The sequence below is a fragment of the Sapajus apella genome, unplaced genomic scaffold (genome assembly GCF_009761245.1).
Source record: "Sapajus apella isolate SASKATOON/1434 unplaced genomic scaffold, GSC_monkey_1.0 scaffold119, whole genome shotgun sequence".
In the NCBI taxonomy this organism is placed as follows: Eukaryota; Metazoa; Chordata; class Mammalia; order Primates; family Cebidae; genus Sapajus; species Sapajus apella.
The window spans coordinates 3,532,449-3,548,414 of NW_022437059.1; the positions used below are offsets into that span (position 1 = coordinate 3,532,449).

At 46.7% G+C, this 15,966-nt stretch overlaps 1 protein-coding gene across 1 annotated transcript in view; it reads right to left on the reverse strand.

Moving 5' to 3' along the window:
• The window catches only part of CFAP45 (cilia and flagella associated protein 45), a 27,654-nt gene extending 14,627 nt beyond the window's left edge, over positions 1 to 13,027 (reverse strand). The window contains exons 1-6 of the mRNA XM_032260820.1: positions 12,562 to 13,027; positions 9,580 to 9,722; positions 7,437 to 7,581; positions 6,927 to 7,097; positions 5,278 to 5,456; positions 3,147 to 3,358 (exon numbers count right to left, since the gene is read on the reverse strand). Of these exons, the coding sequence (XP_032116711.1) occupies positions 3,147 to 3,358; positions 5,278 to 5,456; positions 6,927 to 7,097; positions 7,437 to 7,581; positions 9,580 to 9,722; positions 12,562 to 12,768 (1,057 nt within the window). The 5' untranslated portion in view covers positions 12,769 to 13,027. The remainder of the gene's footprint in view (positions 1 to 3,146; positions 3,359 to 5,277; positions 5,457 to 6,926; positions 7,098 to 7,436; positions 7,582 to 9,579; positions 9,723 to 12,561) is intronic.
• Between the last annotated feature and the right edge of the window lie 2,939 nt (positions 13,028 to 15,966).

Genomic DNA, 15,966 nt, shown 5'->3' on the forward strand with positions numbered 1-15,966 from the left:
GGAGCCGAGATCGTGCCATTGCCCTCCAGCCTGGGTAAAAAGAAAAAAACCCCGTCCTAAAAAAAAAAAAAAAAAAAAAAAGAAACTAAGGCCTAGCAGTGACATGACTTGCCCATCAGCCACACAGATAATAATGTCCAGGGCTAAAATCCTGAAACATGTTCTGCGTGAATTAAAATTTCAACCTGCTCTGGAAATCCTGCTTGATTGCCTCAACTTTCATTTCTCTCTCCATTTCTGAATTCCCTCTGCACTTAAGATGGTTCCACACCTCTTGCAAGGTGATCATATGCTGCCTTGCAGGTCCCCACTCATTTCATATGTGTTGCTCTGCCCCAGCTACAGGACAAGGGGCATCGTGTCACATATCCTCTCTTCCCCAACGACGTGTAGTCCAATGCAAGGAAGATACCAAATATTCAATAAACTATTGCTAAATGAGGCAAGGAAGGTGGGAACAAAGTGAGTGGCATGTGAGAGAGAGGAAAAAAAAGTTCTTAGACACAGAGAAACATGTGATGGAGATCAGAGTGCCAATGTGAACAAGGTCCTTTTTAAGGAAGGATCCCCCTCCCTTTCCCAGCCCTGAGCCTTCAACAGCTCTCAATGATCAGACCACTTCTGAGCCAAGCGCATTCTCAGGTGCAAAGGGGCATTGGAATTAGGGGAACAGCTGCCCCCCCCAGTCACCTCCAATCAATCTCAGGCTCCTCGCTTTAAGTTTTTCTATGGTTAACTCACGCTACCTCCCACACTGTTTCCAGCTCTATCCATTTCTCCAAAGACTAAATCCCTCCCTGGCCTTCTAGCTCTTCCTCAGCCCAGCTGCTGCCTTGATTCATCCGACCAAGGTAACTCTCCCTGCGGGTCTTTCTCTAGTGCCCGCTCTCTGCCAGCTTGGCTCACTGCCCAGTTCAGGGCTCCTCCCTTCAGGAAGCCTTCTGAACCAGAGTCGTGTGATGACTGCCTCTGAGGTCCTCGTGGTTCATGAGTCACAGACGTTCCCTCTCTCTCAACATGCTCACTTCTTTGCTCACTCCACTTTTCCCCTTCTGCCCCTCCAACTCCACGCTCCTTTTCCCCCTTCTCCCTTTCTTCTTTCCTTTCTAACTGCTTCTCACTGACGTTAGGCCTGCCGTTTGTATCACAGACATCATTTAATCTCACTGGCCATCGAAGCTAAAGATGCTGTTGATTTCTGACGTTTGACACACACGCAATCATGTATTTATTTACTTATTTCCCTATTTATTTATTTTTTGGATTGTTTTTGTTGATTCATTTCATTTCTAAGACACCAAAAGACTTTCCCGATTTCTTTTGAAGCCATCCCAAAGCAACCCCAGATAAACTAATTCCCTTCACTCTCCTCCACTTCGCTAGCAAGGTGGGAAACGCTACCCCTCGTACCACCAGGAGATGATACAGTAGGTCTAAAGCCGGGAAGGCACAGATTTCTACCTTAAAATTGCCTAATAATACTCCCTGGAGACTCCGGGAGTGCCTGTTAGAAGGACATTAAAACGATAATGACACAACATCAGTGCTGACTCATGGACTCCTAGAACTTCCTCAGTGAGCTGACCCATTCCCACTCCCCACATCCAGTTGGATTTTCCCATCTTCACTTCTCACCCACTACCCTGCTTATGTGCCCCATGCCTTTCCTTCTTGGTCCTTTCCCACTCTCTCTCCCCTGAGCCAGGAAATAAAGTAACTTGGCCAGGTCTCTCATTGTCTTTACCCTGCTGTTCTCCTCATGCAGCTCACAGGGCTACCTGCCCCTTCAGTTTCCCTAACTACCAAGGCGATCTTCATTCTACTTCTCTAGCAGATCCTCACACTGCAGGTGTGGTGAGAAGGCTTCATAATTACACGTCTGCCCACCTGCAGGACTCTTCATGGCCACTGTCACTCACCACCATTAGATGCACTGGCTGATGACAACTTGACAATTCATAAACACGGGGAAGGAGGAGAACCATAAAAGAATACGTGTCCCACAAGTTAAATGGCACCATGAGGAGGCAATCATACAAATTCAGAATGTGAGATATTATTAAAGGCAACTGGCCTAGCTGCTTCAAAATATCAGTGTTATAAAAAGAATGGAGAAATGAATGAATGAATGAATGAATGAATGAATGGGGGAACTCTTCTAGATGAAAACAAACTACAGAAATACAACTGAATGCAATGTGCAAACCTTGATTAATGTCTAGTTTGGAAACAAGAAAGCCAGAAAGACATATTTGGAACAATTGGGGAATGTGAGTGTGGATTAAATATTCGACAGTATTATGGAATCACTGAATTCGAGTTTTTGATGGAGGAGGTGATAATGGTATTGGTGACATGTAAAAGAGTGTCCTTGTTCTTCAGAGTTGCAGGCTGAAGCATTTAGTGGCAGAGTGTCAAGATATCTGCAACTTACTTTCAAGTAGTTTAACAGTAAAAAATACGTATATACACCTAGAAAGAAATAAGCAAGTAAGGCAAATGATTAATAATCATTAAATCTAGATGAAGAGTTTATGGGTGTGATACAAGTTTTTCAACTTTTCTGTGTGTGCAAAAAAATTTCAAAATAAAAAACTGAAGGAAAAAAATAAATTTTCCAAGTGCCTGCCATGTCCCTCACTGTGCTAAAGAGTTTTATACATTGCTACAGCCCAGAGAAGGCACATAGAAAAGGACTTTTTAAATCTTCTTAGTTTGGGCAGGTATGTCATCATTTCTTTTGCAATAGATATGCCTACCAATTTTATTTGGACTAACAGGAAGAAAAGATTTGACTTCACAACACAATTAATGACAATGGGATGCTATGTACTTTGAGTGAAGTAACAGCAGGGAGCCTGGAACTAAAATATTGCTACTGTTTATCATAAAGTGTGTAATATCCCTAGATGATTGAAGGAAGACTATAAAACATCCCTATGTTTACTTGTGCAAAGCATGTAGCCATATATATCCTTTATGTGCCTATTCACAATGATACGTCAGTCTTGGACCCCAAGTCCCTGGAAGGAAGGGACAATATCTATCCAAATCACTGCTCATCCCCCAGCATGACACCGTGGTGAAATAAATATTTAACATGGCAATAAAAAGTAGAAGGTGATGATGTGACAGAAAAATCAGTCACACCCTGAAAGCCCAGAGTCCTGAAGGGTTTTGATGCTGCTGCTGCTGGTGAAACGTGGCATCGTCTGTCTGGCCTGTTACCTTTAGATCCTCCTCTTGGAGCTGCTCCATATACTCCAGCATCTGCTCCTTCTCCTGCTCCCGCTGCTCAGCAAGCAGCGATCGCTCCTCCTGGTTCTTTTCCATCTGTTCCACAATTTGCCGCCTTCCTCTAGGAGAGAACAGAACCACCAGGTCTTAGACACCCAGGGTCCACGTCTCCCAGGGTCCAACCTCCACCCAAACAACTCCCAAGATGGGTGATGTCACAGAAACAATTTGACAAGTGCCCCCTAAACATCGATATGCTTCATGAGCCCAGACCAAAGTCCTTCCTCCAAGAAGGACCTCAAGGGTCAGCCTTCTTTCTCCTGAGCTCCTCGTTCTAAGGCTCACTCTTCCTGAGATTCTCCTTCTTTATTTTTTTGCCCAAGAGGGCACCCCACTTGATAAAGCACATTCTACCTTCCAGTATATAAAGAGTTTCTGAAGTCCTACCACCTCCCAAGTCTTCCCAGAGCAACCGTAGGAAGCTAGCCGAACAGGAAAAAAAAAAAAAAAAAAAAACCAGGGTCTACAAGAGGTTTGCCAGTGATTCCCTATGTGTTAGTGGGATGTCAATAAACCTGGAAGCATAGACCCCTTGACATATGAGTAAAGGCTGGAAGAATGACAGGAGACACAGATTAGGATAAGAATCAAGAGGAAAGAGTATGAGAGTCACATTCAGATGGAGTGCTTGAATGGCTTCATGACTCCAGATGAAATAAACAGGAGTAAAGAGTAAAAGGCTTCCATGAAAACAGGTTTGGGCTCAATATATTACCAGCACAAATCATTACAGTTGTCGAATGAGACTTTGCTGGAGCTGTTTGTGCAGAAGACGGACAGCCACTTAGCCACTAAATAACCTTTTACTGAGAACCTACTATAGTATACCAGGTGCCTACCAGAAATGCAGAGGTGAATGTAGCAGGTATAATATACCCAGCACAGAGATGAATGGGTCCAGAGAACAGAATACAGTTGGGGAGATAAAACGGCCATTCGGTGTGGCACAAGGATTATTTATAGAGGTAATTCATATATGGTATGGTTGGTGTTCTAAATCTAGTACACTATTATTCTATAATTTACTTGCTCTGGGACTTGTCCTTCTCTGCCCAAAATGAAGGGGAGACTGGATTCATTCATCCTAACATGAATTAAGCACCTACTACAGGCCTAACACTCTGCTAGGCTCAGAAGCTACAGAAATGGATATGATAGGACTTGTCCCCAAGGAGCATAGCATCTAGGAGGGTCAGAGAGCCACAGCACAAGAGTGGGGAGCTGGAGTCTAAACACAGAGTGACGGGAAAGAGAAGGGAGCCACGAAGCCTACCTGGTGACATGAGGGAGGCGACAGCAACACTGTATATGAAAGGAAGTAGAGAGCATTTTCCAGGAGGAAAAGGAAAGAGAAGGATGTTCAAAAAAAGAGAGAACAACAAAGAATCAAAACTTGTGACCAGGCCTGGCATGTTTGAGGCCTAGGAGAAAGCACAGAGCACATGGCAGATAGGAGTGAGAAACGAGATTGATCGCAGCCAGATGGTGAAGTGCCTCCGAGGAAATGGAAATAAGCTTTTAAAAGTTCTGTGATTCGGGTCAGGCACAGTTGCTCATGCCTGTAATCCCGGCACTTTGGAGGCTGAGGCCGACGGATCACCTGAGGTCAGAAGTTTAAGACCAGTCTGGCCAACATGGTGAAACCCCGTCTCTGCTAAATTCAAAAATTAGCCGGTGTGGTTGTGCGTGCCTGTCATCCCAGCTACTTGAGAGGCTGAGGCAGAAGGATTGCTTCAACCCAGGAGGTGGAGGTTACAGTGAGCTGAGATCATGCCACTGCACTCCAGCCTGGGCAACAGAGTGAGACTCCCTTTCAAAAAAAAAAAAGTTCTATGATTCTATGTATCACTTCATAAAGTTATCAGATAATAAGTAGATGACAGAAATGATCGTTTATCTCTTCCCTCTTTGCTGGGCTTCATGGACCTAAAGATACATAGAAATAGCTTAGAGAGAGAGATGCAGAAACCACATCTTTACCGAATTCTTTCCTCCCGCCTCTTCCTGTCCAGTTCCTCCTGCCTTTGAATGGATTTCTGCCGCTCCACTTCCATCATCTGATCCAACCGCTTCTCCTCTGTGTCCAGTTCTTTTTGGATCTGCTGCTTCTCCAGGATTTGGGCATCCCGGATGGCATGGCACTTAGCATTGAGGATGATCTGGAGATTGAAGATAAAACTGTGGCACTAGGCCTGGGGATGGTAAGTTTAAGGGGAAGAAATGGAAACAGAATGCTGTGCTGCTGAGCATGTTGGGTGTGCATGACTGCTCACAAGTCCAGGGAAATAAGAACGTTCTTATATTTACCTTTCCCCTTAATATAGTTCAGCTCAAACATTTACTGGCCTCCTGCTAGCTGCCAGGGTCTGTGCAAGGAAGGACCTGGAATAGCATCTTTCAGGGAGCCGCATCTTAGGGTTTTGGTGGTAATGGGTCATGCTTTGGAAATATGATGAAAGCAATAGGCCCTCTCCTCCATCAGATTCACTTACATATATACACACAAAATTTCTATAAAACCTCAGAGGTCCATTGTTTCACTTAGGGACCCATGAACTCCAGGTTAGACCCCTTGTTCTCCTCAGAGGAGCTAAGACACTCTTGCAGAGGCCAGGCCACAGGATTTTTAAGCTGGAAGAGCCCAACATGACACAAAAGGAATGAAAAACACGGGCCCATAATAAGAACCCAAAAGTAAAACCTTTAGAAAAGTAAAGGAGGCATACGTAGAGAAGATTTACCTGAGAGACAGAAATCAGAGGTGAAGGGATTGGGGATTCAGCCCTTTTCATTTGGTAAGGAAGTGGACCACAGGCAAATGAGTTATGACAGAATTCAAATGAGCCTCTGGTCTTTAAGCGCTCAGCCAAAGGAAGAGCTTTGGGTACTTCAAAAAGCATCCAATTGACTCGGCCACCCTATATGGCCAGAACTGAACTAGCAGGATAAAAATAAAAGTGACACCTCACATGTAATTTACCAATCCACAGCTCACAAGCTCACAAAGCCTCTCCCATCTATTAGCTTATTTCATCCTGCCAACGATTCTGCGAAGTAGTTTTGTTTTGTTTTTTGTTTTTGAGACGGAGTCTTACTCTGTCACCCAGGCTGGAGTGCAGTTGCATGATCTCGGCTCACTGCAACCTCCACTTCCCGGGTTCAAGCAATTCTCCTGCCTCAGCCTCCTGAGTAGCTGGGACTGCAGGCACCCGCCACCGTGCCCAGCTAATTTTTGTATTTTTAGTAGAGACGGGATTTCACCATGTTAGCCAGGATTGTCTTGATCTCCTAACCTCATGGTCCACCCGCCTCAGCCTCCCAAAGTCCTGGGATTACAGGCGTAAGCCACTGCGCCCAGCCTCTGTGAAGTAGTTTTACCACCCTTGAGTTACAGATGAAGAAAGTGAGGCTCAGAGAGGGCAAGTGACTTGCCCAAGGTCAGACAGCAAGCAGGTGGCAGAGCCAGTCCTCCCTGTGATCATGGCAACTACCATGGCAGGTGAAGCCCTCCCCACATTCCACCCCTGCCCGAGCCCCCACCAGTCCCTGGCTTGTCCAGTGCGGGAATAAGAGGAGGGAGGAGGTATGGCAGTGAGTGATCAGAGGGAAGGGAGAGACAAAGAGCCCACCTTGCTCATGTCCTTGAGTTCCTCCTCCTGCTCCATCCGCAGCTTGTTGGCTCTCTGCAGGAGGTTCTGAGCCCTCTCCTTGGCCACCTCCTCCAGGTCGCTGAGCTTCTTGTTGTTGTTCCATACCATCTCCTTCTGTTTCATGATCTTCTTTCGCGTCACCACTGCATCCTAAGGGAGACCAGTCTGGCTCAGTGGGGGATATTTCATGCATTCTGTGCCCTGGGCGCTAGCCTGCCTACCACAAGTGACCCAGTACAATGTGGCCTCTGCCACTGATGCTGTCAGAACCGGGAAGTTTCACAGCCTGGCTTCATTCTCAGCCCTCCCGTTGGCCCGGGTTGCTCCCGCCTCTCCTCTCAGGAATTGCTCTTTGGTCTCCTTTCTGCAATATTTCTTCATTAAGTACACAATTCATGTCTCCTTTCAGGGTCCCCTAACGAGAGTTCCCCAGTGCATTATTATTCTGCCACGCCTCTGCAGAGGTGAAGGCTTATGGAGGTTCACTACCATGATGGCTTCCTTCTCCTTCTTGAAGGCCTGGTCCCTGGCCTCAAGCTCTTCTCTGGTCAGGACATGGGATCCCCATTTGATTCGCTCAAACTCCTCAGGACTGATGATTAGGGATTCCCCGGAGGGATCCTCTGTGGGAACACTGACACAAGAATGAACAAAGTTAGGGAGGGGAGAGGGAAAGCTCTCGGCACCACACTTCAGGCTTCTCTGCTCTCTTCCCCTCTCCCCATCATGCCAGTGGACACCCTCAATGGCAGAAGAAACTTTAAGTGTGCCATGGGTCCACTGAGGAGTAGAGGTTCCAAGTGGCGGGGGTAGGGGGACGCGGAATCAGGTAGCATTACAGGCTAAAAAGAGACTTGTTAAGTCCTTTTTCTATTAGGTCCAGCTCATACGTTACCTTCTCTGTGCAGCTGTCTGACCGCCCCCCACCACCATGTCCACCTGTGCCCGCTCTGCCCCCACCAAGGCCCAGTAGATCCCTTCCTCCTCTGAGCCCCCACTGCGCTCTGTTCTTCCTGCCTGTATCACAGCCAGTCGTGCGGGCTGTTTCCTTTATGAGCTACTTCAGGACACAAACTCTGTCTTAACCACACTGGCAGCCTAGTCTCTGGCACAGCGCTTGACCCAGAGGGAGAATTCAAAACAAAGCTGTTGAATTAAACTTTTAAAACAGATTATTCCTCAAGGACGACATAAAAAGGACAAGGGGACGCCAGACAAGGTTGATAGAGATGCTAGTTAGAATCCTAAGCTTCCCTGCCCATCCAGCCTAAAGAGAAGCTTTGAACACTAAATATTAATTAAAATCTATGATCAACAATAGCCAGAGACATGTCTATAGACTTCTCCTTTCTAGCTGTCCAACGCATTCAACAAACCAATAGCTAATTATAATGATTACAAGCAAATGACATACATTAAAGATGGGGGAGGGAGTAGTTAGGGGGGTGGGAAGAAAACTGCTTCTGGGTGAGGCAGGTACATGCCACTTTAACAAGTACATGCCAATAAGACACAGACGGCCTGAGACAGGAAGTGAAGCCTCATCTAATAAAGCTGGTGTGTGTGTGTTGGGGGAGGGTGGTCCAGGAGACGGACAGAACGAGTGAGTGGATTTGCAGCTTAGCCAAGATCTTGTGTTCCACAAAGCAGCATGGCCCTAAACAGCCTGGGATCTGGAGTGACCAGGGGTGATCCAAATCTAAGATAGCAGATCATGCTATTTTCAGCAGCCCTGAAAAATAATCAGCGACTTGTCCTCCAGCGTGTTTTCACGACTAGATGGCTCCAAGAAGGAACCTCCCTCGGGCTCCGGGAGTGGCTGCAGGGCTCTAGCCACATCTGGCCACTTGATGCCAGGGCTGACCAGCCATGCTCAGGAAGGGTCCGCAGTCCAACACAGCCCCTGGGGTGTGTCCCAGATGTGCCTCCCCAGATGTGATACAGGCAGCATTTTCTGGGAGTTCGGGTTGTTAGCGGGTGGAACCAGAGCAGGGAGAGCGGCTGTAGAGAGTGATGCACTAACACAAGGGCTAAACCACCACGCCCGGTGTTGGCTCACCACACATGGCCGAGCTAGGCCTATGCCCCACAGGAGGGGCTCAAGCCTGGGGGCAGCTCTAGTCAGGAAGTGGGGCTGAGCTAATACCAAAAGAACCCAGGGAGCCCCTGCGAATTTCCTCATATGGCCTTAGAGTGTGGGAGGAAGCCAGGGGGCTAATGAGGCATCTGGTCAGTTTCCCTTTGCTTTGGATTCTTAAATGCAGCCGAAAGGAAGTGACTCATCTGGATACTTCCCTCTACCGTGTGCGCTAATGGGGACTTAGAGAGGGCTCACTAAGCACCTCCCCTCTACCAGTCCCGTTGAGCTCATGCAGCCAGCCAGAAGTAAGGGAGGAGAATGAAGCTGAGAATAAAGGACAATGGCAATAATAGATACAACAATGGGAGAAACAAGAGAGGCCAGGATGGAGAAGAAAGAAAGAACTATGAAACAAAAAGGGGAAAATGAATAGGAAAGAAGTGGGGATTGGACCAACAGGATGCAACCAGGTGGGTTTACTCATCTCCCTGCAAAGATCCTTAGCAAAAGAATGGGGGCAGGACAAAGAAGGGCAGAGGACTGTGTACTCACATGAGTTCTCGGACCATGTCCCGAGTGATGAGCTGGATAGTCTCTGGCTTGCGATCCAAGGCCACGGCAGTGAGAGATTTTCGAAGGGTATGCTTATCTCGGAGCAGCACGATGGGGCTGTCGCTCTGGCCCTGGGCTGGGGACTATGAGTTCACAAAGTGTAGCTTAGAAGCTTGTCATCCCCGCTTCTTCCTGGTCAGTCCTAGTTTCACGCATAGAGCAGCATGATGCCCTATGTCTGAGCATGGCTGGATGTGTTCTGTACTGACCAGCTTTTCTTTTCTTTTTTTTTTTTTTTGAGACGAGGAGTCTTGCCCTGTCGCCCAGGCTGGAGTGCAGTGGCACAATCTCAACTCACTAAAACCTCTGCCTCGTGGGTTCAAGTGATTCTCCTGCCTCAGCCTCCTGAGTAGCTGGGATTACAGGCACCCGCCACCATGCCTGGCTAATTTTTGTATTTTTAGTTGGCCAGGCTGTTCTCAAACTCCTGACCTCAGGTGATCTGCCCGCCTGGGCTTCCCAAAGTGCTGGGATTATAGGCGTAAGCCACTACGCCCGGCCCTGACCAGCTTTTCTGAGAACAAGTCTCTTGTTCTTGCACAGAGACTCATTGCAGAATAGCAGGGATAGCAGGGAGTGGGGGTCACTAATGTGTCTATACCTAGTCTAAAATCATTAGGAATGAAAGTAAATTTCTGGTCTGTATGTTTTCCTCTCGCCATGAAAGCTTTTCCTTTATGAAAGAAGAAATAACTGTCTCTCTGGGACCACACAATGAGTCTGAACCAATACAGTTGGTTACAGACTCTTAGAATCTATAACATTGGCAATTTTAAATTCTTTCTTACAATTAAATTACTTTAAACCACCACCACCCCCACCCCCCACCACCCCCACAAAAAGAAAGCCATATGGAGGGAATTAGAAATGGCTAAATGACCTGCAGAAACCTACCCTTAAGATCTAAGGGTAGTTCTCTACCAGATGATTGAGTTGGTGGTGAGGAGGTCAGTGAGTTAGAATTCAGCAAGAACACAGACTAGCTGTATGATTATTTTTTCAAAATTTTCTGACCCTGAGGGAGTTAGATAACAAGAAAATGAAATCCCTTGTTTCAGAAAATGTCTAAACACAGGAAAGAATCTGTCATTAATGCAGCAACTGTGATCCTGAGCAGAGGCAGGGGGACCGCCCCGCCTGTCCTACCTCACTTTGCACCCACAGTCCCCTGTGTACTGCTGCCACCTGGTGCCTGTCTCTACTTTCACGTGGGCACAACTCAGTCATGCCACAGGTCACTTCTGCCCTCTACTGCCAGTTGAGAGACTTCCTGAACTCTTACCCACCAATAAGTCCAAAGAAACTGGACAAGGGACAGGCATTTTTCTGATAGCCCCCTTTGCCAGCCAGCATGACTACTCTTGGAGAACTCAGCCAATTCCACATCTCTGTTTGCTTTGACTAGAAAACTCCACATGTACCCAAAACAAACAAACAAACAAAAAATGTAAGTGAAATTGCATGTTGGCCAGTGGGGTGACTCATGCCTGTAATCCCAGCATTTTGGGAGGTCCAGGCAGGCAAATTGCTCGAGCTTGGGAGTTCAAGACCAGCCTGGGTAACATGATGAAACCCTGACTTTACAAAAAATACAAAAATTAGTCGGGTGCCGTGGTGTGCACCTGTGGTCCCAGCTACTTGGGAGGCTGAGGGAGGAGAATCACTTGAGCCTGGAAGGTGGAGGTTGAGGTGAGCCGAGATTGCACCACTGCACTCCAGGCTGGGTGACAGGAGTGAAACCCTGTCTTTAAAAAAATAAAAATAAAATGGCCGGGCACGATGGCTCATGCCTGTAATCCCAGCACTTTGGGAGGCCGAGGCGGGTGGATCACCAGGTCAGGAGTTCGAGACCAGCCTGACCAACATGGTGAAACCCCATCTCTACTAAAAATACAAAAATTAACCGGGCATGGTGACATGCACCTGTAATCCCAGCTATTCAGGAGGCTGAGGCAGGAGAATTGCTTGAACAGGGAGGTGGAGGTTGTAGTGAGCTGAGATTGTGCCATTGCACTCCAGCCTGGGTGACAGAGGGAGACTCTGTCTCAAAAATAAATAAACAAATAAAGTATTCTGTTGATCCTTTCCCTTACCAATAGGAAAACTGCTACAGAGTGAGAGTCTTCTACATGAGTTAAGAAGCCTATCTTAATTCCTCTGGAGAGCCCTCTTCGATTCACAATGAAGATGTTGAAAAGCAGGGACAGACATCAACTCTCCTTTCCCCACCTGCCCCACTGGCAGAGGGATTCAGGCCATGATTGCTGTCTCTCTTTCTCTTTTCCCCTTCTCTTAATCTCTTACTGCCCTTCTCTCCATGTCTCATTCTTTTTTTCTCCTTCCCTCTCTTCCTTCTCACCTACTAAACTCCATGTGTACCAAAATCAGTCAAAGCTCTATTATCTAGCTCTCTTTATCTAAAGGAGTTGTCAACCTCTTGGTCTAGATAACACTTGCAAATAAAGACCTGCTCATTTCCCAAAGCTAAGTAATTGTTTCAGTTGAGCAACTGGGAAAGGAGGATGGTTTTGTGTTGTACTCTTAGGCTATTATCCTTGGATGCAGGGGGAAGATGTTGCTCTTGTCTGCAAGCTTAGCCCATCAGCCCTCCAATGTTTCCATCACGGAGCTCTCACTGAGCAACTATTGCACTCTCTGCAGCTGAGCCTCCCTTTTGACATTGCAACAGATTTTAAACACTGTGAAGACATGGGAGATTCCAGGGTAGAAGCCAGATGCCCGTTTATACAGGTCTCACTAGATCTCAAAGCTTTGCAGCTCAGGTCTCAGAATTCCCCTCTGTCTTCGATCTGAGAATTACCTAAGAGAGCAAGGTTACTCGAAATAAGCTTTGTCCTGAGCTATATTTTTGGGCCTCTGCCTGCAGGTAGCATCGACTCGGAAGGACTTGTTGAGGATTACCTTGATATCTCCAAAGAGGTTCTCATCCACCTCAGAGCTCACGGCTTTGGTCCGATAGCGATTCTTATTCCTGGACCTGCTGGAAGCAGTAGAAGAGGAGCTCAGGACGCCAGCTGTGCTTAGCGGCTGCAGGAAGAGGCAGAAAGTTTGGGTCATCAGTACTGAGTGACATCCAGACCTTGGGCAGTCAACAATCCTCCAGCCCATGTCGGGGAGTAGGTGGGCATGTGAAAAAGAAACAGGGAAAGCAGCTGTGCAAACTCTGACCCCTAGGGGACAAAGAGCAGCAGACGGAGGGCATCCCCACCGAGCAGGGGGGCTCTGCGAAAAGAAAGCTCTGCACAAAATTGCGTTTCTGTGAAACAGCTGATCTCATAGAAGTGAGAATAGAATGGTGGTTACCAGAGGCTGAAGAGAGGATGGGGAGGAGCATGGGGAGAGGCTGGTGAATGAGTGTGCAGTTGCAGCTGGATAGGAGGAATAAGTGCTGGTGCTCTATTGCACAGAAAGGTCACTATAGTTAATGATAATGGACTGTCTATTTCAAAAGAGAGGATTTTGAGAAATATAAATGGTGTGAAGATTAAATGAGATAAGATCAAGTGTTTGATAGCACAATAGAATGACTAGAGTTAACAATAATGTATATTACTATGTATAAACATATATTAACATACATGTATACAATAATGTATATTAATTTATACTGTATATTTCAAACTAGCTAGAAGAGAGAATTTTTATTTATTTATTTTATTTTATTTTATTTTATTTTTTTTGAGACAGAGCCTCGTTCCGTCGCCAGGCGCCAGGCTGGAGTGCAGTGGCGCAATCTCGGCTCACTGCAACCTCTGCCTCCCAGGTTCAAGCAATTCTCCTGCCTCAGCCTCCCGAGTAGCTGAGACTACAGATGTGCACCACCACACCCAGCTAATTTTTGTATTTTTAGTAGAGATGGGGTTTCAACATGTTGATCAGGATGGTCTCGATCTCTTGACCTCGTGATCTGCCCGCCTCGGCCTCCCAAAGTACTGGGATTACAGGCGTGAGCCACCGGGCCCGGCCAAGAAAATTTTGAGTGTTCTCACTGCAAAGAAATGACAAGTGTTTGAGGTAATGGATATGCTAATTACCCTGATTTAATCGTTACACAATGTATACATGTATCAAAACATCACATTGTACCCCATAAATGTGTACAATTATTATGTGCCAATTAAAAACAAAACTTTTTTTTGAAAGAGCATTTCTGTAGTCCCTGAAGCTGAAGGCCAAGTCAACCACCTAGTATGGAAGTAAGGATAAAGGAAGCAGGGATGGCAGGAGAGAGAAGCAACAGTTTCTCATTAACTACCTAGTACCAGTTTCCCATGAGGACAACCTCTCTGGGGCAATTTGGGCTTGCCTCCCCAGAAATGCAGTGTCTCCTTTGCCACCAATCTTTTCAGCCTGTGTTTCAATCCTTTCTCACAAATGATACTACTGTTTGACTTGCTTCATGGCTCCACAATCTTACAAGGTTATGGTGGGGACCACAGGATATAAAGGATGGAAAAGCGCCTTGCCCACTGCTTGGCATGTGGTTGATGCCCAATAAACTTGAGGTAGTGTGTGAATGATAAATGATTACTAGCTACAATCAAGCAAACCAGTTCATAATATCCACTATTTAGCTGTTTCTCCCCCAAAGCCCTTTTAGTATGCCTTAGTCATTTCTTAACCACCTACTATCTTCCTATTTTGGCGAATTCCCCATCTAATGTGGGAGATAGTGCTCATCTCCAACTACAGAAGCTGAAATCATCAATGTTCACCTTCTGAGGCTGGTCAAGGGACCTAGGCTTAGCCAATGAGATAACCCTGGACTGACAATGACTAGAGAACTAGTAGTGCAAGAGGCAAAACCCGGAAAAGCTTTCTGACCCAAACAGCACTGGCAGCCAGACCCAGTGTCTGGGCAACACTGACAGCGATACCAGCAGTGGCACCCTACGTACAGAGCTGGCCGTCTGGGGAGTGCCACAGTGCATCCAGGTCCTCGCCAGATCAGTCCTAGGTTTGGATTTTGGCCTTGGTTCCAGCTGCAGAACCTTCCTTAGTTGTTATTCGTGAGCTCTCCAAAACCCTCGTAACACATTCTCTTTTACTTAAATTGGAATTCTGGTTCTGTTGCTTGTAACTAAGACCCTGACTAACACAACCTCCATTCCCAAAGGACAGGCAGCTTCGGCTCAGTCCCACGAGTAGAAGTCTATCTCCGAAAGGTAGCGTCTGTGAGGACCACTAGACGACTCCAGGCTTGTGATAAAGCTGATTCAAACCTCACTCTGGAGGAGCCCAGGTGCCCCACTCCCCCCTCGAAACTGGGCTATCTTGAAGGGATGGGCCAGACACACTGGGTCTTCCCAAGCTTGGGAATCAGCAGCTGTCAAGGGAACAGCGTAGACAGGGAAATATACCACATGTTCCAGGTTACTAAAGCCCTGGATGGTGGTCCGAAAGCTCCTTCCGATCTGCCATTACCAAGCAGACACCCCAGCGCCTGTTCCACCTGTATCAGGTTTTCACACTCAATTGGACAATTATTTTCCAGCTGTCTCTGTGCTGTACATTCAACACTGCTGTGCATGCATTTCCCTCATTGCCTGGCACAGCTAGCAAAAGGCTTACACAGGGAGTCTCCCTCTACGTCCTCAGAAAGCCCGGATACAGAAAAGCAGAAAAGCTTGGATTTATTAAAAGGTAAATATAGCAGCCCCATGGATGCTTAGTAACAGCCTCTGAAGGGTTATTATATGGTAGGTGGTGAGTTACGGCTCCCCTTTCCACCAAAAACGAGGAAATGAATACAAACTTCAGTAGGTGGGATTGAGGCTAAGCATTGGGAATAACTGGAAAAGGCGGAAGACTTTGGATCATGAGTTTTGTATGTAATTAAGGGAAAAGGCACAGTGCCTGGCACATAGTAGGAACAATATAGCAATGTGCATTTGATGAAGAATGAATGAATGAAACCGAACAAGGTGACCTCTCAAGGACAGGACTGCAGACCAGATTGAGATGGATACTTTTCTGGAATACGCCTGCCTGACTCCAAGTCACTCCACCATTCCATGTTTTCCAGATCTCGTATGTGGTCTCCACTGTGGATAATAACGTATGTGAAAGGGCTTTGAAATACAGATGGAAAGTATTAATGTTTTTCATTTGTTTTCCTGTCTCTTTTCAAGGACTCTAACAGGTTTTCCCTTGTCCTAAAGTGTCCGCCAGATTGCAGGTTCCTCCCGGCCTAAGCCTGCAACTCCTGTTTCCGATGCCCTTGGTACCCAGGTCAAGAGGAAGTCATAGCAAGGACTGCCTGAGCCAGAACAGAGGAAGAAAAACAGATGACCACAGAAAAGTGGC